Source organism: Equus asinus, chromosome 1 (assembly GCF_041296235.1).
Source record: "Equus asinus isolate D_3611 breed Donkey chromosome 1, EquAss-T2T_v2, whole genome shotgun sequence".
Classification (NCBI taxonomy): Eukaryota; Metazoa; Chordata; class Mammalia; order Perissodactyla; family Equidae; genus Equus; species Equus asinus.
This window is the reverse complement of record NC_091790.1, coordinates 196,388,542-196,415,994: the sequence shown is the minus strand read 5'-3', so window position 1 is coordinate 196,415,994 and position 27,453 is coordinate 196,388,542. Positions and strand designations below refer to the sequence as shown.

General features: G+C 40.9%; 4 protein-coding genes across 4 annotated transcripts; all 4 read right to left on the bottom strand.

Moving 5' to 3' along the window:
- Window positions 1-4,373: 4,373 nt before the first annotated feature.
- Window positions 4,374-5,331, bottom strand: TAS2R60 (taste 2 receptor member 60). The gene is given in 4 exon segments (XM_014857977.3): window positions 4,374-4,685; window positions 4,687-5,164; window positions 5,166-5,301; window positions 5,304-5,331. Coding segments are annotated over 4 exon segments (954 nt in total).
- Window positions 5,332-10,128: 4,797 nt separating this feature from the next.
- On the bottom strand, window positions 10,129-11,055 carry LOC106841777 (taste receptor type 2 member 143-like). The gene has a single exon (XM_070517373.1). It carries the CDS (start codon window positions 11,032-11,034, stop codon window positions 10,129-10,131), a length of 906 nt encoding a protein of 301 aa, XP_070373474.1. The 5' UTR covers window positions 11,035-11,055.
- A 7,931-nt stretch (window positions 11,056-18,986) lies between these two features.
- LOC106841773 (taste receptor type 2 member 134-like) lies at window positions 18,987-19,943 on the bottom strand. Its single transcript, XM_014857955.3, has one exon. It carries the CDS (start codon window positions 19,941-19,943, stop codon window positions 18,987-18,989), a length of 957 nt encoding a protein of 318 aa, XP_014713441.1.
- A 6,360-nt stretch (window positions 19,944-26,303) lies between these two features.
- Window positions 26,304-27,245, bottom strand: LOC106841767 (taste receptor type 2 member 62-like). Its single transcript, XM_070517366.1, is given in 1 exon segment — window positions 26,304-27,245. A coding segment is annotated over 1 exon segment (942 nt).
- Window positions 27,246-27,453: the final 208 nt, after the last annotated feature.

Below are 27,453 nucleotides of genomic sequence, written 5' to 3'. Positions count from 1 at the left end.
TCTGGTTTGTGGGAGCTGACGGGTATGTACATACTCTACAATGACATCCAAAAAGCTGAGGAGAGAACAGTCAACATTTCTGTGAAATTTAAAGGCGATATTTTATGGAATAAAATATAGGAAAAATTCAATTACCAAAGAAGGAGGAGCTTTTAAAAAATTAAATAAAGATCATCTATTTGGAATTTAGAATAAAACGTTGGTTCTAATTTTATTTTTGTTCTTCCAATTGTAGTACCAATATGTTGCAACACCACTAAATGACCACCTTTTCCCCCATTGATTTTAAGTATTTTCCTTATCATGTATAATTTTCCCTGTAACTCTTACCTAGACTGTCTGTTGTTGTATTTATCTATTCCTACATCAATGCCACACTGTTTCAAATACTACAGCTCTAAAGTTTCCCAGTTCTATCACTCACTTGAGACCTTGAGACCTCAGTAAACTTCTCTAAGCCTCAGTTTCTACTTTGCAGTGTTGTTTTAAGAATTAAGTATAGAAAAAATTTAAATAAAGAAATTTTGTAGCCCCATGCCTTACAAAAAATAGGCATTCGTAAATGATTGTGTTTAACATCATCATAGTTCATGAAAAAATTACACTATAGGCAAAAATCAGTGATAATAATGTTACTGAGTATTTTAAAAATACAACAAACCCTACTTCTCTTTTATTTCTCCCTGTGTGTTCAAGCTCCAAGGAAATTTGTTCCCATGGGGAGCTCATTCAGATTCTGGTAGATATTCTCTTCTAGGCTAAGGATGTGAAGTATAGAAGGAACAAAGAGTAGCTTATAGAGGGGGCTTTCGAAAGGAAGACTGGGTCAGGAACAGAAGAGGCACTTCACTTAGTTTCCAGTAGGAAGGAGCTAAGCTCCTTGTTCATAGTTGCTTAGCAATATGCATATGGACAGGAAAGAAAGATGGTGAAGGCTTCACAAGTCAGGCAAATTTTACTTTCTCAACTTACCTGTTTATTTTTTCTACATGTGCATAAGTCAAAGAGAAACGGAATGTGTTTGACCTCCAAAAATAAGCTGGGCAGACAGTGAAGAAAATACAGCTCAAACATAAGCAGACAAATGTAGTAGGTAGCCAAGAGAGAAATACACAGACAAACGTATAGGTGCTTACAACTGGGTTCCAGGTGCAAAAGAATCCTTCTTTTCAATGTAGCAAGTGTGTATAAGAGCTTCAGGGGACACAGGGAAGAGTATGAGGCAGCCCAAGCCTTATGAACTTTAAAATATGCTAGGGAGAATAAAATGTGCATGCAGATCATACCGCCACAAGGCAGAATTCATGTCACAACTGAGGAACATTCCATTTATATGTCCTCAGAAGTGAGAGAGATCAAAGCCAGGCATGTCAGGGTTGGAGATGGACAAGGGGCATCCAGAAAAGCTTCCCTGAAGAGGAGACATTTGAATTAACATTTGAAAGTTAAATAGGAAAAACAATTAAATAAGAGTTTGACAGGTAGATGTGAGGTTAAGAGAACACATTTCAGCGTGTCAGGGAGGAAGCTCCAGATATGTCCAGAACAATGATAAGCCAATTTTACTGCAAAATAGAATTCTACTAGAATGGAAACAGTGAAAGATAAAAGTGTTGCCATACTATGGAGGTCCTTAATTGCCAAATTTAGCGACCCGTGCTTCATTTGATAGGCACTGAGAGGCGATGAGAGTGTGGGTGAAACGATCAGGGTTATACCTTAAGGAGGTTGATCTGGTAATGGTAGTTTTGATGGAGGAGGGGAGGTGTAATGGAGCAAGTGGCGAAGAATAAATTTAGCAATCCAGGTGAGCGAGAAGGACAGTCTGATCTAAAATAGGATCCACAGGAACAGGAAGAAGGGGACAGATCATAGAGATATTCCAGAGGTAGCAATTGAAGACAAGCTGCCGATTAGACAGAAGGGCTCAGTGGAGAGCAGGGAGTGAAAATTAACTCAGAGATAGGAAACTTGATTTCCTGGATATGAATAATAGAAAAAATAGATTCAGCTGAGCAGTGGAGGAGGCTGGTGGAGGGAAAGGAAGAGGAAGAGGAGGAAAAGAAAAACAGCTATTTTGAACTTGCCAAGTTTGAAGTGCTCCTGTACTATCAGGTGGAAATGCCCAGCAAGCAGAAGAAAATGTAGGTTGAGAGTTTGGAGGTAGGTCAAGGCTTTAGTGATGATTTGCATGAAGGTCATAGCTGAAGCTATGTGAGTAGATGTAAACACGAAGGACAAAGGAGTAGATTAATCTCTTTTTTGAATTGAAGTATAGTTGACACACAGTATTATGCTAGTTTCAGGTGTACAACAGTGATTCAACATTTATGTACATTACAAAATGATCACCACGATAAGTCTAGTAACCGTCTGTCACTGTATAAAGTTATTACAATATTATCGAGTATATTCCCTTTGTTGTACCTTATATCCCTGACTTATTTATTTTATAACTGGAAGTTTGTGCCTCTTAATTTATCCCCTTTACCTGTTTCACCCAGTGCTCTACCCACCAGGAGCAGATTAATCTCAAAGAAAGAAGAGGGCTGGCTAAGGGAAGAACCAGGGGCCAGAGGCTGAGCAGAGGCTGAGCAGAGGCTGACCTAAAAGGAGTGGCAGAGCAGGGGAGGAAACCTAGTGCAGCACCATTGGAGGCAAGATAAAAAGGACTTTGAAGACATGTGATGGACAAGTAAGAGTGATGTTTATTTGCCTTTTTAAAAAATCTTCCACCAAGATCAGGTATTACTTTTGCAAAAATATTTTTAATCAGTCTTGTTTTGTTTTGTTTTTGCTGAAGAGTATTTGCCCTCAGCTAATATCTAATCGCCAATCTTCCTCTTTTTACGTGTGAGCTGCTGTGACAGCATGGGTACTGATAGATGAGTGGTGTAGGTCCATGTCCTGGAACCCAACCTGGGCCGCCGAAGTGAAGCGTGCTAATTTTAATGTTATTTTTAAAGACACAATTTGTTAGCAAAAGAGGTAAATACTAAAGAGACATAGGAGAATGAGGGCTGAAGATAATATCAATTTTAGGGATTAGGAACTCATGTGTGTCCCTTAGAAACACATTTCAACAGAATGGAGGAGCAGAAGAGGATTGTAAGGGGCCACAGAGGGACTCTCGGCAAGTGACTAATTAGCATGATGGTCACTTGAAGAGGTAAGACAGTTGAGGTGATTTGTTTAAGGAAAGAAGTTAAGTGCATTTGTTGAAGAAGGTAAGGACAATAAAGAGGGAAAGCCTGAAGATCTGTGTAGAGGTGAGAATCCTTGACTAAACAAGGGATAGAAAAGAGGCAGGGGAGTGTGGGGTTAAGAGAGCACAAATGTTAGCCAAAAGCTAAAAGCCAAAAGCAGGGACTTGTCTTCTAATGCAGAGAGGAGAGGGTGAAAAATAGGAAATGAGGCTGAGAGATGGTAAAGCAAGCCGAAGGATGTTTAGGGATCTCGGTGTGAATGGTTCAAGAGGTAACCGAGCCTGAGGAAGGTTTGAGAAGACCTGTGAAAGGCACAGAAGCAGTCTACGTTCTTCACCAAACCAAGCCAAGAGTCTTTTTCTTCTTCAAGCCTAAGTGTCAGATAGATATAGATGAACCTCTCCATGTCAACAGCTTCACTAGGTCCCAATAGCAACATAAAAGAAGTCACATCTGGTTTCATGGACCTTAACATTTACAAAACAGATTAACAGACTGGGCTATGGAGAGAACATCAACAATATATAAATCATAAACTCCTAGAATTTAGAAGAATCTCAAAAAGCTATCTGTGAATATACAAACCCCAGATAACACACTCTGCCACACACACACATAAACTAAGCCATGCTTTGTGAAGAGAATTCAGATGCCAAGATCTCTTGCATGGAAGGAAAGAGAGCTTCACTGCAGGGAAACTTCATGACTGGGAAACAGTGAAGTGATGAAATGGGAAAGGTGGTTTACAGCACAGAGCCAGAAGAAAAGGGAGGTCCCAAAATTCTCCTACAGTCTGATTCAACAGATAAAAATTGAATGATGTGTCATGATCCTTGCATCCAGTTTCCAGAAGGAAAATTGTAAACACCAAGAGACTGATCACAGGGAAAGTCAAAGTTTCCTGATTCTTTGGCCACATCAAGTCCCACCGGGAGCATAACTGTATCGGTTATATGCTTGCTGAGTATAAATCAGTGATGCTATCCCATATTTTAGCGCCTTCAATCTCATCTTGAAATCCTATTTCATTGAAGTTATTCTCTCCATCATTAAATGTGACAAAGAGGGGAAGATCATTAAATATGGCATAGAGATTTAAAGAAGCAATGTCCCATTGTTCCCATGCCTTCTGCATTAGAGTCTCTGAGGTTTTCCATCAATTGCAACTCAAGATGCCCCATGCCTTGAGGAGCAGCTCCTCTCCGGCACCACTCTCAGCCTGGTGTTGCTCAAGAGTAGACTGATGGGGTGGACTACTGTGCACCGATAAATCACTGTCTGCCACACCCAGTACCTAAATTCCTAAGATGGAAAAATAACTGCAGCACTGAGCACCAGTGACAGAAAATAGGAATTGAAGAAGATAGCAAAGGAGATGAGAGCCAGGAAAGTCCTGATGTGTGCCTGGGCACTAGGATGGCAAAAGCCCGAGACAGACAGAAAGGGCTTATTGGTGTGTCTTCCGAGAGACATGATGAGCTAAAATCCTACCAGTGAGGGAGACAACAGCAGGAACTGCCTAAGTAACGAATTTTAAACAAAAGAAGTAGAATTTCTCATGTGATCTCCTTATAGGATTCCTGATGATATTCCAATATTGCAGACCTCTCCTTAAAAAGTTCTGATATAGGCTCTGGTTGCCTGTGAAAAATAGGATGGTGCTCAAGCTAGAGAACCCCATGGAGCTGAGCAGCATCAAGGGAACCAACCCAGACACCTTCTGTTTTAGCCAGAGGAAGACAGGGTGAGTGAAGGTTGAAATTTTCCTGCAATAGAGGACACTGAGCCAGGTAGAGAACCAAAAGGTGGTAGTGTTCAAGAAGTCCCACTATAAGGCTAGAAACTATAGTACAGGGTTGTATGGAAGGGCCAGTGGACACACAATTCTAGCGTAAATGTTCTTACTCATCACCACCCACTGCACATAGAAGCAAGAGACTCCCAGGCTGACCAATAACATCACAAGGTGACAATGTTCTCCATAGTAACCACTCCATGCCCAGTGCCACAGTGATGAAGCCATTGCCCATCTCTGCCACCAGGCACAAAAGGAATAAAATGATAGCCAAGGTGATGGCTCTCCTATCAATCACCAACATCCTGAAACCATGTCATGTCCATTCATCCTCCTGTGGACAAGATGAGTCCCAAGACTTCAAGGGCTATTCCGGTAGCTTTTCTCTGGAAGGTCTTGTATGCTGTTTGTCCCTCCAGCTGTCCCAAGTGTAGAGGATAGAGTAGAGGACTCAGGCTATCTGAGGATGGGGAAGAGGTTTCTTCTTCTCAGAATAGATGCAAATACTGTCGAGTTTCAATTTCAAAAGTCCACCTTCCTGCCCGAGAATTTGCCTGCCCTTTCTCTGCCTACCCTCTGCCCATGTCAATATCCATGTGGATAATATATCAGGCCCTTACATTAGCATCCCTTACACAGGAAGTTATACTTCTCTAAGCTGACACCCTAGGCATGACCACATACTTGGTAGCTCAGCAAGGAAATCCACAGGGTGCACTCCCTACAGACAGTCAGGGCTCACATCCATTGGTTGGTTTTTACATTCTGGGCATTGTTCTAAGTGTTCTCCATTGTCTTTAGTTCCCACAATGGCCAACCAAAGTATGTGCTTTTTAGAATACCCCCTTCACAGACAAAAATAAAACCAAGCAAAATCTCTGCTGAGAAACGTTAGTTCAAATCCTATAACTTGTGGAAACTATCACCATCAAATAAAATGTAGGAGGCCATTATGTATAATTATGCAGGTGAATTTTTTACAATATTTTATAATTAATGACTTTTAAATTGGCATTTCACAGAGGAACCCCCAAGCAGGATAGCTTTAGAATGGATGGGATATGGCAGAAAGAATCCTGGACTAGGAGTCAAGACAGGCCTTAGTCCAAGTTCAACCTCTCACTTTGAGTTAGTGGGTATGTCAGTTAGCCCCTTGTGCCTCAGTTTCTCCATCTGTAAGATGTGAAAAGTATCATCTGTTCTAATTTACAGGATTAGACTAGAATCTAAGACTACTACCTCAGTTTTTAGAGTGAAAGAAGACACTAAAATAATTTTATAGACGAAAGAAATGAAGCCTCAAATTATAGATTAAGACTCAGACCTAAAGTCACAGTGGAGGAAAGACCAAAACCCAAACTGATTTCAGGACCAGAGATCTTTGCCATAGTTAGCAACACATCTTTTACTCTTTTCTTCTTCATCTGTAGCTGAAGGCAGAAGACCAGGTTTTGAGTCTTGTCACAATCACTATCTATGGATCTTTAGGCCAGTCATTTAACCTGTCTGAACCCCTCTTTCTTCATCTATAAAATATTTGGATCACAAATAAATGTGATCATATATATATGAAAGTAATTTGGAAACTATAAATCTGCACATGCATAAGAAATAATTATGATGATTATGATGACTGTTATTTTAATGACCACCTTCCATTCTGCCCATCCTGTGGAGTGGCAAACAGTCCAGGGAGAATTCAAGAGAATGCCAGGGATGCAGCAGAGGTCCAGGGCACCAAATATTGGACCATCTACTTTAACCAGAGAAAGGTGGAGTAAGCAAAGGCCACATTTTCCATAGAAATTATGTTCCAAGAGTCAAAAAAAAAAAAAAAAAACCCAGCAATCAGGTGAGTGCTTACTTGCCCAGATGAATGTAAGCAGGTTAATGTGTCATAGGGAAATAGGCAAGCAGAAATTTTTCTGGGTCATATATGGCAATATTGAAGGCTCATGATCAAGTAACATGAAAGTGAGGGAAGATTTTATATTATACTGACCTCCTGGCCAGCACCATAGCCTACCAGTTCCATGCATAGAACCCCACAAAGAGAGAATAGAATGCAGAACACTCAGCATCTCTTTCCAGTCCCCAGTCCACCTGGAATAAAGGTTCAGGCAGAACTGTTCTCCCAACACAGGGGTCCAGCTGTAGTGAATACTACATTCGTGAGGAGAAGAAAGGAGATGAACTAAGATAATGCTTTCACTCTGCCTTTCTGGGAAGATGCAGATTTCCAGGGACTAGAGTTCCCAGCTGCTTTCTTCCCTGCCCTTGCTCCTCTGGCTGACATGTTCCTGTTTCCTACTGGAACCTGGAGCAATAGGGCAAACTTTGGGCTCATAGCTCTGGAGTTTGGCCAGTCACAAACCTCCTAACATGGAAAACTCATGTCTTTTCCCACCTACCTTCTGCATCTTTGATGACTCATACAGTGGGGAAGATGTGCTTTTAACACTCAATTCACTGAACAACCACTTATTAAGCATCTTCTATATGTCATAACGACCCTGTGAACGGTACTGGGCCTACAACAATGAACTATTTGCCTTCAAAGTGCTTTCACACACTAATCATAAATTACAAACATTCACTGGGAATGTTCTATGTGCAGATTAAGTTAATCCAAAAGGGTGAATAATCATAGTACTTAAATATGCAATATGTTTTATGGTGACTCTTTGATTGTTTGTGCTTTTCATTTGTTGCATTTTTGTTTCCCATATTCAGGTTTATCTTCTTAGATGGAAGCCAAGTCTGGGAATTTAAAGTTTTCACAGCTAGTCTTTATATGTGTTATCAAGAGGGTGGTAGAGGTAGGAATCCTGAGTAGGTTCTCTATATGGGAAACACTCAATTCAGTATCTCTCTCAGAGGTATAAAAATGCAGGAATCTCAGGCTGTGGTTTTAAATGTTATATGTCATCCTATTCCCAGTCCAAGGATTCTCAGAAGAGTTCAGTAGCAGCAGCAGCATCCCCTCCATTGTGGGACAGCAAATATGCTGTCTTGCATGTTAGAAGAAAAGAGACATGAAATCAGTAAAGGAGGTGGAACTGTGATTATGTTTAGGGAATGATTAGATAAGTTTGGCTACAGCAGAAGATTCACAAATGGAAATGGTGGCATGTCAAGCTGAAAAGGTAGGATGGGGAGAGATCACAGAAAGTCTTGAAAGGCGGGATCCGATACTGGGTTGTATCTTTGGTCAAGATGGAGCCACCCAACATTTCTGGGCTCTTTTATGAGCTAAAGTCTAGGAAAGGGAGGTTGAGAACATCAACCAATTGAAAAATTTTGAGATAAGCCCATTAGATCTGGCATAACTCAAACAGCTATGGAAATATTGCAGAACATGAGAGTCCCACCACCACCCTCCCCACTCAAGACATTCAGTAAAGTTCTGGAACTCTGTACAAGGGAAAGGCAAGTCTTCCAGATGACACCCCTGATGCTCCTGCCTTTGCTGAATCTACCCAACTTTCTTGGGACTTAAGCCTCAAGACTCACTCTCCACAATTTCTTATTGCCCTCCCTTTAAGAAGTCATCAGCTCACTCATGTGACAGCAAAATAAAGAAAAGAAAAGAACAAAGAAAAACTCTTCTTGATAGTACCACAGTTTCCTCTATCTAGTCTCACCTTCTCTCTACTCTCTGAGAAATCCCTTATGCTCCTCTTCAGCAATTTGGGGATCTCCTCCTTTAAAGCTTTAATCATCTTCTTCCAAGGAAACACTCTTGACCTTCTTCATTTCTCTCTGCTCCTCTCTCTCTCTCTCCTCTTGCTATAGCTCAGCCTCCAGCCAACACTGTAATGCAATTTTGGGGGGACTCACCTCCCCAAGATTGTTGGATAACTTACCACAAATGTAGTCATTTATTTGAAAATTTTGTAACCTCATTCTGTCCTGTTATTTATTAGTGCAATTTTGACTAGCTCAAACATATGAATCTCTATACCATGTCTGGTGCTATTCCCAATCTCTTTTACTCTTTTTGTCTCCGTACTTTTTTATGGTGAATTCCAAGAGGTAAAAAAAATTATGAACATGCATTCCACCATATGTATATTTATTTATTTTAATTATGTGCATATACTACTTTACTACATTATGTATATTATAAACACACATCAAAAAATAGGAATTAAAAGAATGAGATAAAAATAAATGGAAATTTAAGTTGCAACATTTTTCTTCCCAGATCCAAAGAATTACTTCACACACACTCTGGTACACAAACACCTCAGTTTGGAGAATATCATTCTAGGCACTGGCATCCAGGGTCCATTGCTGGCTGAGAAAACAGGAAGAGTAGCATTATCAAAATTAAGAACTGTAGATAATTTCCTTTGTTTTCCTTCTTTATCTTCTGTTGGCCAAACCCAGAAGCATTTAAACATCAGACAATTCCTTTTAATTAAACATGGAGTAAACACACGAAATCATGGACAGGACATATAGTGGCAAAAATTCAAATCCACCCTCAGCCTTCCATGGGATCAAACTGAAAAAGCTCCCCAGGTGGAATCAGTCTTAAGCAAGGTGGAAAGATTGGGATGGCAAAGATTGGCGATGAAAGGAAAGAAGGAAACTGCAGGTGGGCAAAACACCATGGGCTGGAGGGAGGAACATGAGGGGAAATGGAAAAACCTTTACCAGGCTGAAGTAGAGAGACTGAGCTGAGAGCAAGGATGAGGAGGCTGGTTGATGTCACAAAGAGGATGGTGTGGGGCAATCTATGCTACCATTAAAAAAAAACACTTCGGATTCACTACAGAGAAAACTGACAACCATTACACGTCTCTGTAAAGGGAGTACAGACAACAATGATGCTTGGAGAATATTACTAAGGTTGCTCATGTACAGAGGGAGAGAGCCCTGTGAGGAAATGAGGCCACCATATGAAACTGAAGTGGTTTTGAACTCGACTACATACTAGGAGCAGTGGTGGGGATGGTAGGAGCACAGAGGGATGGAAAAATAATTGATGGGGAAGGGAAGGAGTGGGAAAGAAGGAAAGAAATAAAAAGAAAGAAGGACAGCACCCAAACCTGGTGTATTCTTGCCACTCATAGGCTGGTCCATTGATACTGGTTATTGATACTGATAAGTTGAAATGAATCACCTTTTGTCCAGGGCTTTCCAAAGCTTTGTCTTCAGGGTATTTCTCAGCTTAGGGCTGCTTAGCACCAGGATGCTGGAGTGCAGACAGATGCCTGCATAGGTCACCACTTCCCAGGCCCAGTGCCACTGACGCCGCAGGGCTGTGATTTTCATAAACGCAATAATCAGGGACAGGAAATACGATGCGTAGAACACAAGAAAGAAGGTAAGTGACTTCAAGGCCATGATGTGAGCCTGGGTGCTGGGATCACGTGAGCCGGGTCTGTGGGCCCTCATCTGTCCCAAGTGCTGGTGCAGTGAGAATATGAGCAAAAGAGTGGATACCAGGAACAGCAGGAAGGGAATCAACAATACAAGCACTAAATTAGACAGAGAAAAGTACCTATGGAAGGTCTGTGCTCTATCAGCCAGAGTGTGGTTTCCATGGGAACTCTGCGAGGCAATCATCTGTATAAGAATTACATTGCTAGCTGCTGCTGGAATGACTGTCACAACAGAGATGATCAGGGAGCCCAGCAGCAGCCTGGGCACTGACCGAGAAATCCTCCACTTCAGCCAGAAGAAGATGGGATGAGAGAAGGATGAGATCTTCACACAGTAGAAGACAGCAAGCCAGGCAGTAAGCCAGTAAGTGAGAATGTTGATAAAGTTCCAGAGGATGTTGAAATAGTAAACTTTGGAACAAAAGTTAAAGGAGTCAATGAGGTTGTTTAGGAGGGCCATCCCATGCAGGCAGAACCTAGAGGCAGCTAGACAGGCCACAATCATGTCACATGCAGGCAGTGTGCGGCAAATCACCCACTCCCTGCCCAGCACAGCAACCATGAAGCCATTCTGCAACATCGCAGCCAAGGTCTCCAGGAAAAAGATGACCACGAAGATCAACATGGGTGAGAAGGGCATCTTCTCCAGGGACGTTCTGCTCAGACTTGGCTCCTACTCTGAAGTACGAGGACACATCCACAGGGAAAAACAGCCTCTGTGGCCAAGCCACTCTGTTGAGACCAGAAAGGCAGGAAATATGGTACATGCAAAAGCCTAGCTACCATCATACAACTGTAATCTCCTAGGATTTGAAAACAGGATTCCTGTGATCTCACTTGCCATGCAAATCACTCCCAGCTCAGTGACACCCTGTCTCTATTTGCATTACCTGTATTTGCCTGTTCTTTATCAGAGCCAGATTCAGTGAAATTTTAACAAAATAGAGGCTCCAGGAGTGATTGAAATACCCATATTTTGCACTTTATTTCTTACTGTACTATTTCTTTACTACTTTCCCTCTAAAATGCCCTTATCCTTGTTTTCCAACTCTTGCCACAAACCTTCCCTGACCCTTCATGACCCGGGTTAATATTTTATTCAATATCCTGTACACCTTATATTGAGACCCACCTCCTGAATGGGCGGAGTAAAATGTCATTCATCTGCACGAGTCTTGGAAGAACTAGGGACAGGCTTCATTAACTCCTCCAGTGGCCTCTCATGCTCCTCGAAATTTCCCAGGCAGTCTCCATATCGGAGTTCAAGGAGTCTCCAGTTAAAATGTGAATTTCGCTGACATGTTAACATCAAAACTGTTAGTGATTAACACCTTAGCTTCAATGTGCGTGGCAAACCAAAATTAGTCCTTTCCTAAGAAGGCTTTGAAGAAATGCGAAAGAGTAGAGAGGCAGTAATGAGAAGAAGGGAAAAAGAGAGAAAGGAAACTGGGAGATCAGATCCAGAACAGACCTCACAGTAGGAGCCAAGGAAGCAAGAGTCAGTGGGATGAAAAGAGGAGCTCAGAACAAAGCTCAGCACAAGCCCACAGGGAGGAACTGCTGTGTACAGGATAAACTACATCCTATATCAATGCTTAATAGAGTAACAACCAACCCATTAGAACACCACTCCATTTATAAAGTGATTTCACACGTTGCATTTTGCCTCCACCCACAACCACACAATGTGATACTAGTTCAGATCAGCCACTCAGGCTCTGGGAGCCGTCAAGATTCAGTTAAGGCAAGTTTAAAAGGTAGGAATGACCATGAAAAAGAAAAAAAGAAAAGCAAAAGGAGAAAAAGAGAAGAGAGAGAAGGAAGGTAAAGCGAAGCAGAGATATATGTGGAGAAGCAGAGGAGGGAGTTTCCTCTTCAGATAGCTAGGATCCTGGAGTCAGGGTCCTCCCTCACGGACTCTTACAGATCATGGCTTCACACCCACATTACATGGTCATAATCAAGATTCCACAAGTGAGAGGTCTATTTGTGAAACATCAAAGAGAAATAAAGACAGATGAAGATTTATAGCGGAAACCTCAGGAAAACAAGGTTCAACTCCTCTCAGATATGGCATTTTGTTGAAGAGCTGATCATTTCTCTAACAAGATTATCAAAGAGGAAAGAATTCAATCTGATCAATTGTTTGCAACTCAGCTCCAGTGACTTGGTTTAGTTCTTTGCATGTTCTCCTCTGTCTCCTTCTTGAAGACAGCAGCAATGATTGACTTCTGAGTGTTATACAACATTTTGGCTCTTCTCTAAATCCTTTGGCATGAGGCCAGCTTCACCATGTCTTCAAGAAGCTGGTTGAGGCCACAGCACACACGCTCTGTTGCAGTCACATGTAACTGAGTATCCCTATGTGCTCACAGGCAACCTTCATGTGACACCCACAGTCATCACAGCATACACTTCTCCAGAAACGGTCTTTCTCAGGACTTTTCCTTCTCTACAGTTGACAGCTCTAAAAAGTCAATATTTTCTCCTCTTTCAGTACTCTTCTATAAGACGTTGAAAGAGTACCCCTCCTCAGGCACCTGTTCATCCATCTCTCAATTCCCCAATAGATATGTCTTACAGAGGTCTCATGTCCCATTCATAACTGCCTCCAAAGAGGCCACAGTTGGACAGTGATGTCAGCTGTTTTCAGTCCTTCTATAAGCAACAGCAATCAAAATATTAGCTGTTTCACACAAGAGTTCTGCCATGTTTCTTTTCTCTAAATGTGTCCCTTTCCTGGCAAGTCCTTTTCTATAGCACAGTTGTCAATATATTTTTTAGAGTGATACCTAATTCTTCTAAGTGATGCTAGTGTCAAACAAGTAATAGCAGAAGGTCAGACTCCAAGTGGACGATTCTGAAGAAACCCACTTGTACTTCCTTCATTTTGGTTCTCTACAGTAGCAAAGGAATTTTTTGGTTTCACTTCATTAGTTTCTTTTTATTTTATGTTTTCTTATTACCTTCAAAAATGCATTGGGTCATCTTAGAGATGTGATAACATACATTTAATTTGGCAGAATCTCTAAACCTTGGTGTCCATTTCCCCCTGGATTTTTGAGTGACCTACAGTGTGTGAATGACTTCACATTCTTCCATGGTTTCATCAGGTCACTGATGGTCTGTGCCACAGAAAGGTGGAGGAGGAAAGAAATAACAATGTTTTTAATCTTCACAGATATATTAGGTTAAATCATGCAAAAATTTAATAATGATTTCACACACAAATAAGTGCTAAATATTTTTCTCATGCTACAAACCTCTTCTTACTCATATAATCAGGTAAATAATTTTGGATAAAACAATGGATCTACTAGCAACAGAGTATAAAATAGAATTTTAACCATCTGAAAATAAATTTGGAGTCTCCAGCATTCTCAATTATCAAAATGTGTAAGCACAGTTAAATAATGTTTAATATTCAGGTAAATTTACACATTTTCATATCAAATTAAAAAATATCATTTTAAAGTTATGTTTAAGATTATAAGCTTAGCCGGGCATGAGGTGCATAGTCCAATTGTATCCCAATGCAAAAATCTTTAGAACCATTCTTTTCTCTGTCTTGCACTGTTTGCACAATTGGAAGCAATAAAATTAATCTCTTAAGGAATAAATCAAGGCTCCTTCCATAATGCTGTAAACTTCACTTGAATGTCTAACATCTACTGGAGAGATAAATCATATTCAGCTTCTAAATCAGTGGTTGACAAACCATGCCTTCCAGGAGGTTCTCATAGTAGGGAAGGAGCAAAAGGAGCACTGCGAACGTAGAACCACAGGCCTTCACCCTTTCTTGAAAAGAGCAGATCTGTTTACCTACTTTATAGACTGAGCATCTGGATAAGATTTAAGTTAAATATAGGACTAAACCACACAAAAAAATTTGAAACTGATGTCCTGGACCAAAAGTCATCAAGACAGAAAAGGATTGAATCAATGCATCTTCTTTGCTCCCTTCCCAAAAGTCTTCTAAGTTGACTGTAAAGGAATTTTTAGAAATAATTTTCAAGGCTCCAATCCACAATAACAAGGAGAAGGAGAAAACAAAAAAACATTTTGGAAACTGGAAAGTAGATGAAAGAGTGGTCAAAACATAGCAGATCTGAGAAAACTGAATCCTATACAAACAGAAGGAAAGTCAAGAACTAACCTGACTTTTACTCAGAATTTGCAATACCAGGTACTCCTGGAAAAAAATAGGTAAAAATTAGTTATAAGTCAGTTTAAGATTCAGATTTTGAGAGCACTTCTCCCCTTTGCATAACTGGGCAAACACTCCTGCTCACTCTAGGAAAAACTGGAGGTGTATTCTCTGGAGAGGATAAAACAGGATTCCTAAGCTGAGTTGTGTGTCAACTACATTTGAGGCAGGAAAAGTATACTGAAAATAGGAAAATTGAGTGAACAAATGATTTTCCCTCACTTTGCTTCCAGAACACTGGCACCCAGGCCTTCACCCTCTAGGCAGGGGAGGAGTATAGTTTTTTCCAAGAATCGGAACATTCCAAGAAGAAGATCTAAATATGCCGATATTTGAGATGCCTCAAATAATTGACACAGCCAATCCCTCTACAGTGAAGCCTGTGTTCAACAAGCTCTATTCACGAGTTCAGAGTTTTCAGTAAGCCTCTCTGTCCCTTACTCAACAAGAGCAGACAACAGGGAGTTTGGGACATCTGAAGAAAGATGAAGATAAGACCAAAACACAGAAAAAAATAGCTACTTGGAGGAAAAAACATTGCAAGGAGAGGAAACTTTTCATTAAAAAAAAGCATCAATATTCTCAGACAGTTAAGAGAATATAACAAAGCCATACAAAATAACAGGATTTTGTTAAAGAATACTTAAATTTTTAAAAGAGAAGTTCTTGGGAATTAAAAACATGGCATCTGAAATTAAACACTCAGCAGAAGAGTTGGAGGGTGAAATTTATGAAATGTCTCAGAAAGTAGAGAACAAAACAGTGGGTGAAAAACAAGAGAATGCCAATCCCAGGTATGCAATATCCTAGTAATAGAGATTCTAAAAATAAAAATAATAATAATAAATGGAGGGCAGATAATTATTAACAAAATATGGAGAAAAATTCCCAGAACTAAAGGAAAAGGGTTTTCATATTAAAAGGGCCCTACAAATACCTGACCCACTATCATAAAATTTTAGATTACTGAGCATAAAGAGATGATCCTACAAGCCTCTAGAGAGGGAAGCGGGAGGCGAGGATACCAAATTCAAAATATTAAAAATTAAAGTGGTCTCAGACTTTTTAAAGATAATTTTGGAAGCCAGAAGGCAATGAAAGCACTATCTCTAACATAGAATTCTCTATCTGGATATTCAAGGGCAAGGACAAAATTAAGACTTTCCAGAAAAGGCAAGCACAAAAAAGTTTACTTTCTATGTACTCTTTCTCTAGGAACTATACCTCCAGAGCTATAGACTGTATCATGATAAAGGAAGACACAGGGTACAGACAATGCAGATCCACAATGAAAAAAAGGCAAAGGATCGCCAGGACCATTGTAAAAGCCGATCTCAGGGTGAATGGTGGGACACTGAGCATGGGGACAAGTCCAGATTGGAGCAGGACAAGAGGCTCCAGGAAGGACTTTCTCACGCAGATAAAATCTTAGAATACCTGATGACTCCAAAATTGCTGAGAAAGACTTAGACCATTGATGAAGAGTTTGAGAGCAATACCAAACAAAACAAGACACTTATTAATGCAACAGAAAACAACAATTTGTGCAGGAAAGAAAACGTTATGGTTTAATACATGGTTCCATCATGAATAGCATTTACATTTTCATTATAAGAAAACTTGTTTCTCTACTCACAACACTTCTGACACCAAATGTATGTGGACTTTTCTCACACTACGCAATTCTCCAACTCTCTAGTCAACAACTGGGGGTCCTACAATTCAATTCTGACCCTCACTACTCGAAGTCAGTCCAGATTCATAGGTTAAGGGCTCAGTCCCACAAGACTGCCCCCACTTCAGATGGCAGTGGCAAGTCTCAGGTTGCCACCTGTACTTCTGACTCACTAGCTATATATTGACTGTTCCCACACTCCCTCCTTAGATTTAATAATTGGCTAAAGGGTTCACAGAACTCAGGAAAACAATTTACTTACATTTGCTAGTATATTATGAAGGATTCAGATGAACAACCAGATCAGTAGTTTCATAGGGTGAGCTCTGGAAGTGTTCTGATCACAGGAGCTTCTGTCTCTGTGGAATTGGGGTGTCCCACCCTCCCACCATGTGGATGTGTCACCAACTCAAAAGCTCTCTGAACCCCTTGTTTAGCATTTATATGGAGGCTCCATTATGTAGATATTATTGATGAAATCACAGGCCACTCATGACTAACTCAGTATCCAGTCCCTGACCTCTCTTCAGAGGTTGGTGGTTGGGCTGAAATACGCACCTTCTATTCATGCCTACTCTTTCTGGTAAACCACTCACTATCCTGAAGCTAGAACCCCCAACCACCAGTCATCTCATTAGCATACAAAAAATCATTCCCATCACCAGACATTCCAAGAGTCTTATAAGTTCTTGTGTCAGGAACTGGGGTCAAAGACCATATATTAGAGCAAAAGATTCTCCCAGCACACTTATCACACAAGAAATTACAAGGGCTTTCGGAGTCATCTCCTTTAGAGCTTTAATCATCTTCTTCAGAGTGAAAAACTTCTCACCCTGTTAGCTCATCTCTGCTCCTCTCTCTCTCTTTCCTTTTGCCATTGCCCAAGCTCCTGCTAGCATTGTAACGTAATGCTTTGGGGCTTCAGCTTCCCATGACTGTTGCACTACTTACAATAAATGCAGGTGTTTATATGAAAATTCTATACAACCTCTATTCTCTCCTGTTATTTTTACACTGATTTTGACATGGTCAAACACATGAAACTGTAGGGGAACAGAATTTGCTACCCCAAAATCTGTCTCTTTGGCTTGATTATATTTAAGAACAAAAGACTCAGGAAGAAACGTTGAGCCTCCCCCAACTGCCTAAGAATTTAAGGGAGAAGGCATGTTTCAAGAAAGAGCTAATACCATAGATAACCATAGCATAATATGAACTAGCTGTGGTAGACAGGGAGGAATCTGGCAAGGCCCATTTGATCAAAGCCCTGTCCAGGTCTCACTGTCTCTGCAAGACATAGGAAATATTTGTTTACCAAACATCTATTTTTCCATCTCCATGTGAATAGCCTTCCCCCTCTTGGAAATCCCAAACCACTACCCCCAACCTGCTCCTTTGTCTTTAGCTGACAAGGGTATGTAAGGTGGTGGCCTCAGCCATTTTGGTCAGTTACTCAGTTTTCCTGGGATTTTCCCACATATATATGTTGCTAAATTTGTTTAATTTTCTCCTCTTATTATGTCTTAATTTAATTCTCAGACCAGTTGGAAGAGTAGAGGAAATTTCTTTCTCGCCTACAAATCTCCTTTAACCATGTCTGCTGCTTTCCCCAATCTCTTCTAGTCTCTTGGTCTCCGTACTCTTTTATGGTGAACCCCATCATGAAAAAAAAATTATAAATATGCACCCCAATGTATGCACATTATTTTCTTTAATTAACAGCATGTACTACCTTACTAATACATTATGTGCATCATAAAACATACACCAATAAATAGGAACTCAAAAGATATGATAAAAATAAATGGAAATTGAAGTTGCCACACTTTCTTCATATATCAAATGGATCATTTTGCCCACACTCTGGAATGGAAACAGTCCAATTTGGAGATTACCATCCTAAGCATTGGCCTTCAGGGTGCAATCCGGGCTCAGTGGACAGGAGGAGAAGACTGATCAAATTTAAGAACTATAGAAAGTTTTCTCTGTTCTCCTTCTCTTTCTTCTGTTGGCCAAAACCTAGAAGCATTTCAACATTAGACAATTCCTTTTAATTCAAGATGTAACAAATGCACAAAATCATGGACAAGACCTATAGGGACACAAAAATCATACCAACTCTCAGCCTAACATGAGATCAAATTGAAAAAGTCCCATGAGTGGATTTGACCTTAAGCAGGGCAGAAAAGCACGGAATGACAAAGATTGACAAAGAAAGGAAAAAACGAAGTTCCAGCTAGGCCTATTAACCACAGGCTGGAGGGAGGAACATGCAGGGAGATGGAAATAAGCTTTATTGGGCTGAAGTAGAGAGACTGAGCTGAAAGCAGAGTGAGAATGAGGAGCCAGTTGATGTCACAAAGTGGATGGTGTGGGGCAATTTATGCTACCATTAAAAACTAACACTTGAGGTTGACCACAGAAGAAACTGACAACCATTACCAGTCTCTGTAAAGGGAGTACAGACTACAGTGGTGCTTAGAGAATATAATTAGAGTCACTCATATAGAGGGTGATAGGGGCCTGTGAGGAAATGAGGCCGCCATCTTAGTCAAGGTAGTTTAGTGCACAGATTAGGCACTAGGAGCAGTGTAATGAAGGGTAGGTGCAGAGATGGATAGAAAAAGAATAATGGGGCATGGAAGGGGTGGGAAAGGAAGGACATTAAAAGAGATAAGGTCAGCACCCAAACCTGGTGCATTCTTGCCACTCATGGGCTTGTCCATTGATACTGGTTATTGATACTGATAACTTGAGATGAAGCATCTTTTGTCAAGGGCTTTCCAAAGATTGTCTTCAGGGCCTTTCTCAGCTTGGGGCTGCTTAGCACCAGGATGCTGGAATGCAGACAAATGCCTGCATAGGTCACCACTTCCCAGGCCCAGTGCCACTGATGCTGCAGGGCTGTGATTTGCATAGAAACAATAATCAGGGACAGGAAATATGATGTGTAGAACACAAAGAAGAAGGAAAGTGACTTCAGGGCCGTGATGTGAACCTGGGTGCTGGGATCATGTGGGCTGGGTCTGTGGGCCCTCATCTGCTGCAGGTGCTGGTGCAGTGAGAACATGAGCAAGAGGGTGGACACCAGGAACAGGAGAAAAGGAAGCAACAACACAAGTAGCTCTTGACTCAGAAAAAAGTGCCAAAAGAAGGGGCTTATTCTATCAGCCAAAGTGTGGTTTCCAGGGGAACTCTGGGAGGTACTCCTCAGCACAGCGATGCTATTCCCAGTAGCTGATGAGATGACTGTCACACCAGATATGATCAGGGAGCCCAGCAGAAGCCTGGGCACTGACCGAGAAATCCTCCACTTCAGCCAGAGGAAGGTGGGATGAGAGAAGGTTGAGATCTTCACACAGTAGAAGACAGCAAGCCAGGCAGTCAGCCAGAAATTGAGAGTGTTGATAAAGTCCCAGGGGATGCTGAAATAGTAAATTTTGGAAGAAAACTTAAAGAAGCCCAGGAAGCTGTTCAGGAGGGCCAGCCCATGCAGGCAGAACCGGGACGCAGCCAGGCAGGCCACAATCACATCCCCCGAGGGGGGTGTGCGGCCTTGTACCCACTCCCTGCCCAGTACAGCAACAATGAAGCCATTCTGCAACATTGCAATCAACGTCTCCAGGGAAAAAGTGGCCATGAAGATCAACATGAGTGAAGAGGGCATCTTCTCCAGGGAAGTTCTGCTGAGAATCAGTTCCTACTTTGAAGTTCTGAGACACATCCACAAGGAAAAACAGCCTCTGTGGCCAAGCCACCCTTTTGAGATCAGAGATGCAGGAAATATGGATTCATGCAAAAGCCTAGCTACCAGCATAGAACCCTAATCTCCTAGGATTTGAAAACAGGATTCCTGTGATCTCCGTTGCCATGCAAATCACTCCCGGCTCAATAACACTTTGTCTCTATTTGCATTACCTTTATTTGCCTGTTCTTTTCAGAGCCAGATTCAGTGAAATTTTAACAAAATAGAGGCTCCAGGAGTGATTGAAATGCCTATATTTTGCACTTTATTTCTTACTGTACTATTTCTTTACTACTTTCCCTTTAAAATGACCATATCCAGGGGCCAGCCCACAGCTGAGTGGTTAAGTTCACGCGGCCCAGTGTTTCACAGATTTGGATCCTGGGCATGGACCTAGCACCACTCATCAAGCCATGCTGAGGTGGTGTCCCACATAGCAGAAGTAGAAGAACCTACAACTAGACTATACAACTATCTACTGGAGGCTTTAGGGAGAAGATGAAAAAAAGATAAGATTGGCAATAGATTTTAGCTCAGGGTCAATCACTAAAAAAAATAAAATAAAATAAAATCCCCTTCTCCTTGCTTTCCACCTTTAACAACAAACTTTCCCTGACCTTTCATGACCTAGGTTAATATTCTATTCAAATAATATAATGCATACTATTTTGAGACCCACCTCCTGAATGGGTGGAGTAAAATGTCATTCATATGCACAAGTCTTGGAAGAACTAGGAACAGGCTTCATTAACTCCTCCACTGACCTCTCATGCTCCTCAGAATTTCCCTGGCAGTCTCCATATTGGAGTTCAAGGAGTCTCCAGTTAAAATATGAATTTTGCTGACATATTAACATCAAAACTGTTAGTGATTAACACCTTAGCTTCAATGTGCATGGCAAACCAAAATTAATCCTTTCCTAAGAAGGCTCTGAAGGGATGAAAAAGAGTAGAGAAGTCACAATAAGGAGAAGGGAAAGACAGAGAAAGGAAACTGGGAGATCAGATCCAGAACAGACCTCCCAGTAGGAGCGAGGGAAGTAAGAGTCAGTGGGATGAAAAGAGGAGCTCAGAACAAAGCTCACAACAAACACACAGGGAGGGACTGCCGTATGCAGGGTGAGCCACCTCCTATAACAATGTTTTATAGGGTAACAACCAACTTGTTAGAACATCTCTCCATTTATAAAATGATTTCACACGTTGCATTTTGCCTCCACCAACAACTACACAATGTGATACTAGTTCAGATCAGCCAATACAGGCTCAGGGAGCCATGAAGATTCAGCTAAGGCAGGTTTAAAAGGTAGGATGACCATGAACATGAAAAAAAAGAAAAGCAAAAGGAGAAAGAGGGAAGAGAAAGAAGGAGGGTAACACAAAGCAGAGATGCAGGTGGAGAAGCAGGAGAGAGAGTCCGCTCTTCAGATGACGAGGATCCTGGAGTCACAGTCCTCCCTTATGACCTTTGCCCCCCACATTACATGGTTGCACGTAAGATTCCACAAATGAAAAGTCTGCATGTGAAACATTAGAGAAATCAAAACATATAAACATTTATTGTGGAAACCTCAAGAAAATGAGGTTTGGTGCCTTCATAATATGCCATTTGGTTGAAGAGCTGCTTCATTTCTGTAAAAAGATTATCAAAGAGCAGATAATGCAATCTGATCAAGGGTTTGAAACTCAGCTTCAGTGACTTGGTTTAGTTCTCTGAGTGTTTTCCTGTCTCCTTCTTGAAGATGGCAGCAATGAATGGCTTCTGCCTATTTCACATTCTGGCTAGTCTCGAAATCTTTTGGCAACACGCCAGCTTCATGATGTCTTCAAGAAGCTGGTTGAGGCTGTAGCACACATGCTCTGTTGCAGTCACACATAACTGAATATTCTTTTGTACCATAGATGACCTTGATGTGACTTACACAGTCATCACAGCATCACAAGACTGTTCCCCAGCAACACTCTTTCTCAGGAATTTGCTTCTCTACGGCTGACAGGTCAATAAAGTCAATGTTTTCTGCTCTTTCAGTACTCTTCTGTAGGAGGTTGAAAGAGTACCTCTCCTCAGGCACATGCTCATCCGTCTCTCAGTGCTCCAATAGATATGTCGTACAGAGGTCTCATGTCCCATTCATAGTCTGCATCCAAAAGAGGCCACAGGTGGACAGTGATGTCAGCTGTTTTCGGAGTCCTTCCACATGCAACAGCAATCAAAATACTAGCTGTTTCTCACAAGAGTTCCACCATGTTTCTTTTTCCTAAAGGTGTCCCATGCCTGCGAATGAAGCTGATAAATCTTTCTCTAGCACAATTGGCAATATATTTTTTAGGGTGGTGTCTGATTCCTCCATGAAATGATGCTAGTGTCAAACAAGTAACAGCAGAAGGTCAGACTCCAAGTGGATGATTCTGAAGAGACCTACGAGAACTTCCTTCATTTTGGTTCTCTACAGTAGCAAAGGAATTTTTTGGTTTCTGTTCATTAGTTTCTTTTTATTTTACTTTTTCTCATTACCTTCAAAAATGCATTGAGTCATCTTAGAGATGTGATAACATACATTTTATTTGGCAGAATCTCTAAATCTTAGTGTCCGTTTCCCCCCCGGACCTTTGAGTGACCTAAAGTGTACGAATACTTCCACATTCTTCCATGGTTTCATCAGGTCACTGATGGTCTCTGCCATGGAAAAGTAGAGGAGGAATGAAATAAATTTTTAATAGCTAGACTGCACATATATATTAGGTTAAACCATGCAAAAATTTACTAATGATTTCACACAGGATAAGCTCTAGATACTTTTGTAACTCTACAAATATCATCTTACTCATATAATCAGGTAAATAATTTTGGATAAAGCAATGCATCTAATAGTAAGAGTGTATAAAATAGAATTATAACTATCTAAAAATAAATTTGGAGTCTCCAGCATCCTCAATTATCAAAATGTGTAAGCATAGTTAAATATTGTTTAATATTCAGGTAAATTTACACACTTTCATATCAAATTTTAAAAATAGCATTTTAAAGTTGTTTTTAAGATTATAACATTAGCCTGCCATGAGGTGCATAGTCCAATTGTATCCCAATGCAAAAATCTTTAGAACCGTTCTTTTCTCTGTCTTGCACTATTTGTGCAATTGGAAACAATAAAGTTAATCTCTTAAGGAATAAATCGATGCTCCTTGCATAAAGCCATAAACTTTCTTGAATGTCTAAAAACATCTACTGGAGAGATAAATCACGTTCGGCTTCTAAATCGGTGGATGACAAACCATGCCATCCAGGAGGTTCTCATAGTAGGGAAGGAACAGAAGGAGAACTGAGAAAGTAGAACCACAGTCCTTCATCCCCTCTTCAAAAGAGCAGATCTATCTATCTACTTTATAGACTGAGCTTCTGCACAAGATTCCAGTTAAAGACAGGACGCCACCATAAAAAACAAAATTGAAACTGCTTTCCTGCATCAAAAGTCATCAAGAGGGAAAAGGATTAAATCAATGCATCTTCCTTTATTCCTTTCTCAAAGGTCTTCTAAATTTACTGTAAAGGAAGTCTTAGAAATTATTTTCAAGGCTCCAATCCACGATAACAAAGAGAAAGAGAAAACAAAAGCATTTCGGAAGCTGGAAAGTAGATGAAAGAGTGGTCAAAACATAGCAGATCTGAGAAAATTAAATCCTACGCAAACAGAAAGAAAATCAAGAACTAACCTGACTTTTACTCAGGATTTGCAATACCTGGTACCTCTGGAGAAGAATAGGTAAAAATTGGTTATAAGTCAGTTTAAGATTCAGATTTTGAGATCACTTCTTCCCTTTTGAGTAACTGGGCAGACACTCCTGCCCACCCCAGGAAAAACTGGAGGTGTATTCTCTGGAGAGAACAAAACAGGATCCCTAAGCTGTGTGTATCTCAACCACATTTGTGGCAGAAAGAGTATACTGAAAACAGGAAAATTAGGTGAACAAATCTTTTTCCCTCACTTTAGTTCCGGGACACCAGCATGCAAGCCTTCAGCCTCCAAGCAGGAAATGAGTATAGTCTTTGCTAAGAATATAAACTTTCCAAGAGGAAGATCTAAAGACACCAATATCAGAGATGCCTCAAATAATTGGCCAGGCCAATCCCTCTACAGTGAAGCTTGTGATCAACAAGACCCATTCATGAGGTCAGAGTTTCCAATCAGCCTTTGCATCCCTTACTCAACATCAGCAAACAGGGAGTTTGGGACATCTGAGAAAAGATGAAGATAAGACCAAAAGACAGACAAATTAGCTACTTGGAGCAAACAACAATGCAAGGAGAAGAAACCTTTCATTAACAAAAGCATTGATAATTTCAGACAGTTACGAGAGTATAAGAAAGCCATATAAAGTAACACAATGTTATTAAGGAATACTCAAATTTTTAAAAGAGGAGTTCTTGGGAATTGAAAACATGATATCTGAAATTAAACACTCAGAAGCATTGGAAGATGAAATTTTCATGATCGTTGGACTACTTACCATAATTGGAGGGGTGTATTTGGAAATTCTATGTACCTCTATTCTCTCTTGTTTTCTTTTTTCACTCCTATTTGACAAACACATGAAACTGTAGGGGAACAGAATTTGCTACCCCAAAATCTGTCTCTTTGGCTTGATTATATTTAAGAACAAAAGACTCAGGAAGAAACGTTGAGCCTCCCCCAACTGCCTAAGAATTTAAGGGAGAAGGCATGTTTCAAGAAAGAGCTAATACCATAGATAACTATAGTATAATATGAACTAGCTGTGGTAGACAGGGAGGAATCTGGCAAGGCCCATTTGATCAAAGCCCTGTCCAGGTCTCATTGCCTTTGCAAGACATAACAAAGATCTGTTTGCCAAACATCTATTTTTCCATCTCCATGTGAATAGTCTTCTTCCTCTTGGAAATCCCAAACCACTACCCTCAACGTGCTCCTTTGTCTTTAGCTGACAAGGGTATGTAAGGTGGTGGCCTCAGCCATTTTGGTCAGTTACTCAGTTTTCCTGGGATGTTCCCACATATATATGTTATTAAATTTGTTTAATTTTCCCCTCTTATTATGTCTCATGTGAATTTAATTCTTAGACCTGCCAGAAAAGCCTAGAAAAGTAGAGGAAATTTCTTTCTCACCTATGAATCTCCTTTAACCATGTCTGCTGATTTCCCCAATCTCTTCTAGTCTCTTGGTCTCCATAGTCTTTTATGGTGAACTCCATTGGGAAAAAATATATATAAATATGCATCCCAATGTATGCATATTATTTTCTTTAATTAACAGCATGTACTACCTTACTAATACATTATGTGCATCATAAAACATACACCAACAAATAGGAACTAAAAACATGTGATAAAAATAAATAGAAATTGAAGTTGCCAAACTTTCTTCATACATCAAATGGATCATTTTGCCCATACTCTGAGATGGAAACAGTCCAATTTGGAGACTACCATCCTAGGCATTGGCCTTCAGGGTGCATTCCAGGCTCAGTGGACAGGAGGAGAAGACTTATCAAATTTAAGAACTATAGAAAATTTTCTCTGTTCTCCTTCTCTTTCTTCTGTTGGCCAAAACCTAGAAGCATTTCAACATTAGACAATTCCTTTTAATTCAAGATGTAACAAATGCACAAAATCATGGACAAGACCTATAGGGACACAAAACTCATACTGACCCTCAGCCTTCCATGAGATCAAACTGAAAAAGTCCCATGGGGGGAATCTTCCTTAAGCAGGGCAAAAAAGGAGGGAATGGCAATGATTGATCGAGAAAGGACAAAAGGAAGTCCCAGGTAGGCCTATTGACCACAGGCTGGAGGGAGGAACATGCAGGGAGGTGGAAATAAGCTTTATTGGGCTGAAATAGAGAGGCTGAGCTGAGAGCAGAGCAAGAATAAGGAGACCAGTTGATGTCACAAAGTGAATGCTATGGGGCAATCCATGCTACTCTTAAAAAAAAATTACTTGAGATTGACTACAGAGAAATCTGACAACTGTTACTAGTCTCTGTAAAGGGATTAAAGACCACAGTGATGCCTAGAGGATACAATTAGAGTTGCTTATACAAAGGCTGAGAGAGCCTGTGAGGAAATGAGGACAACATCCTAGTCAAGGTAGTTTGGGACACAGATTAGGGACTGGGAGCAATGGAAGGATGCAGGAACAGAGACAAATGGAAAAAGAATTAATGGGTCAGGGAAGGGGTGGGAAAGAAGAGGAAATGAAGAAAGAACAGGACCCAAACCTTGCAGATTTTTGCCACTCAGGGCTTATCTATTGATACTGATTATTGATATTGATACTTGTGACGAACCATCTTTTGTCCAGGGACTTGCAAAGGATTCTCTTCAGGGCCTTTCTCAGTTTTGGGCTGCTTAGCACCAGGATGCTAGAATGCAGACAGATGCCTGCATAGGTCACCACTTCCCAGGCCCCGTGGCTCTGATTCTTCAGTGTTGTGATTTTCATAAAAGCAATAATCAGGGAGAGGAAATATGATGTGTAGAAGACAAGGAAGACAGTAAATGACTTCAGGGCCATGGTGTGAGACTGGGTGCTGGGATCACATGGGCCGGATCTGTGGTCCCTCATTTGCCCCAAGTGCCTGTACAGTGAGAATATGAGCAAGAGGGTGGACACAAGGAACAGGAGAAAGGGAATCAACAACATAAGCACTGTAGGCAAAAAAGAGTAGAGAGAGATGGTCTGTATTCTTTCACATAGGGTGCCGTTTCCATGGGAACTCTGGGAGGCACTCAGCTGCACAAGAATGCTATTCCAAGTGGCTAATGGAATGACTGGCACGATAGATATAATCATGGAGCCCAGCAGCAGCCTGGGCACTGACCGAGAAATCCTCCACTTTAGCCAGAGGAAGACAGGATGAAAGAAGGATGAGATCTTCACACAGTAGAAGGCAGCAAGCTAGGCAGTAAGCCAGAAAGTAAGAGCGTTGATAAAGCCCCAGGAAGTGTTGAAATAGTAAACTTTGGAACAAAAGTTAAAGGAGTCAATGAGATTGTTTAGGAGGGCCATCCCATGCAGGCAGAATAAGGAGGCAGCCAGGCAGGATACCATTATGTCACCTGAAGGCAGTGTGCAGCATCTCACCCACTCCCTGCCCAGTACAGCAACAATGAAGCCATTCTGCAACATTGTAGCCAAGGTCTCCATGAAAAAGATGACCATGAAGATCAACATGGATGAGGAGGGCATCTCCTCCGGGGAAGTTCTGCTCAGACTCAGTTCTTACTCTGAAGTGCTAGGACACATCCACAGGGAAAAACAGTCTCTGTGACCAAGCCACCCTGCTGAGACCAGAGATGCAGGAATATGGATTCATACAAAATCGTAGCTACCAGCATACAACCCTAGTCTCCCAGGATTTGAAAACAGGATTCCTGTGATCTCCTTTGCCATGCAA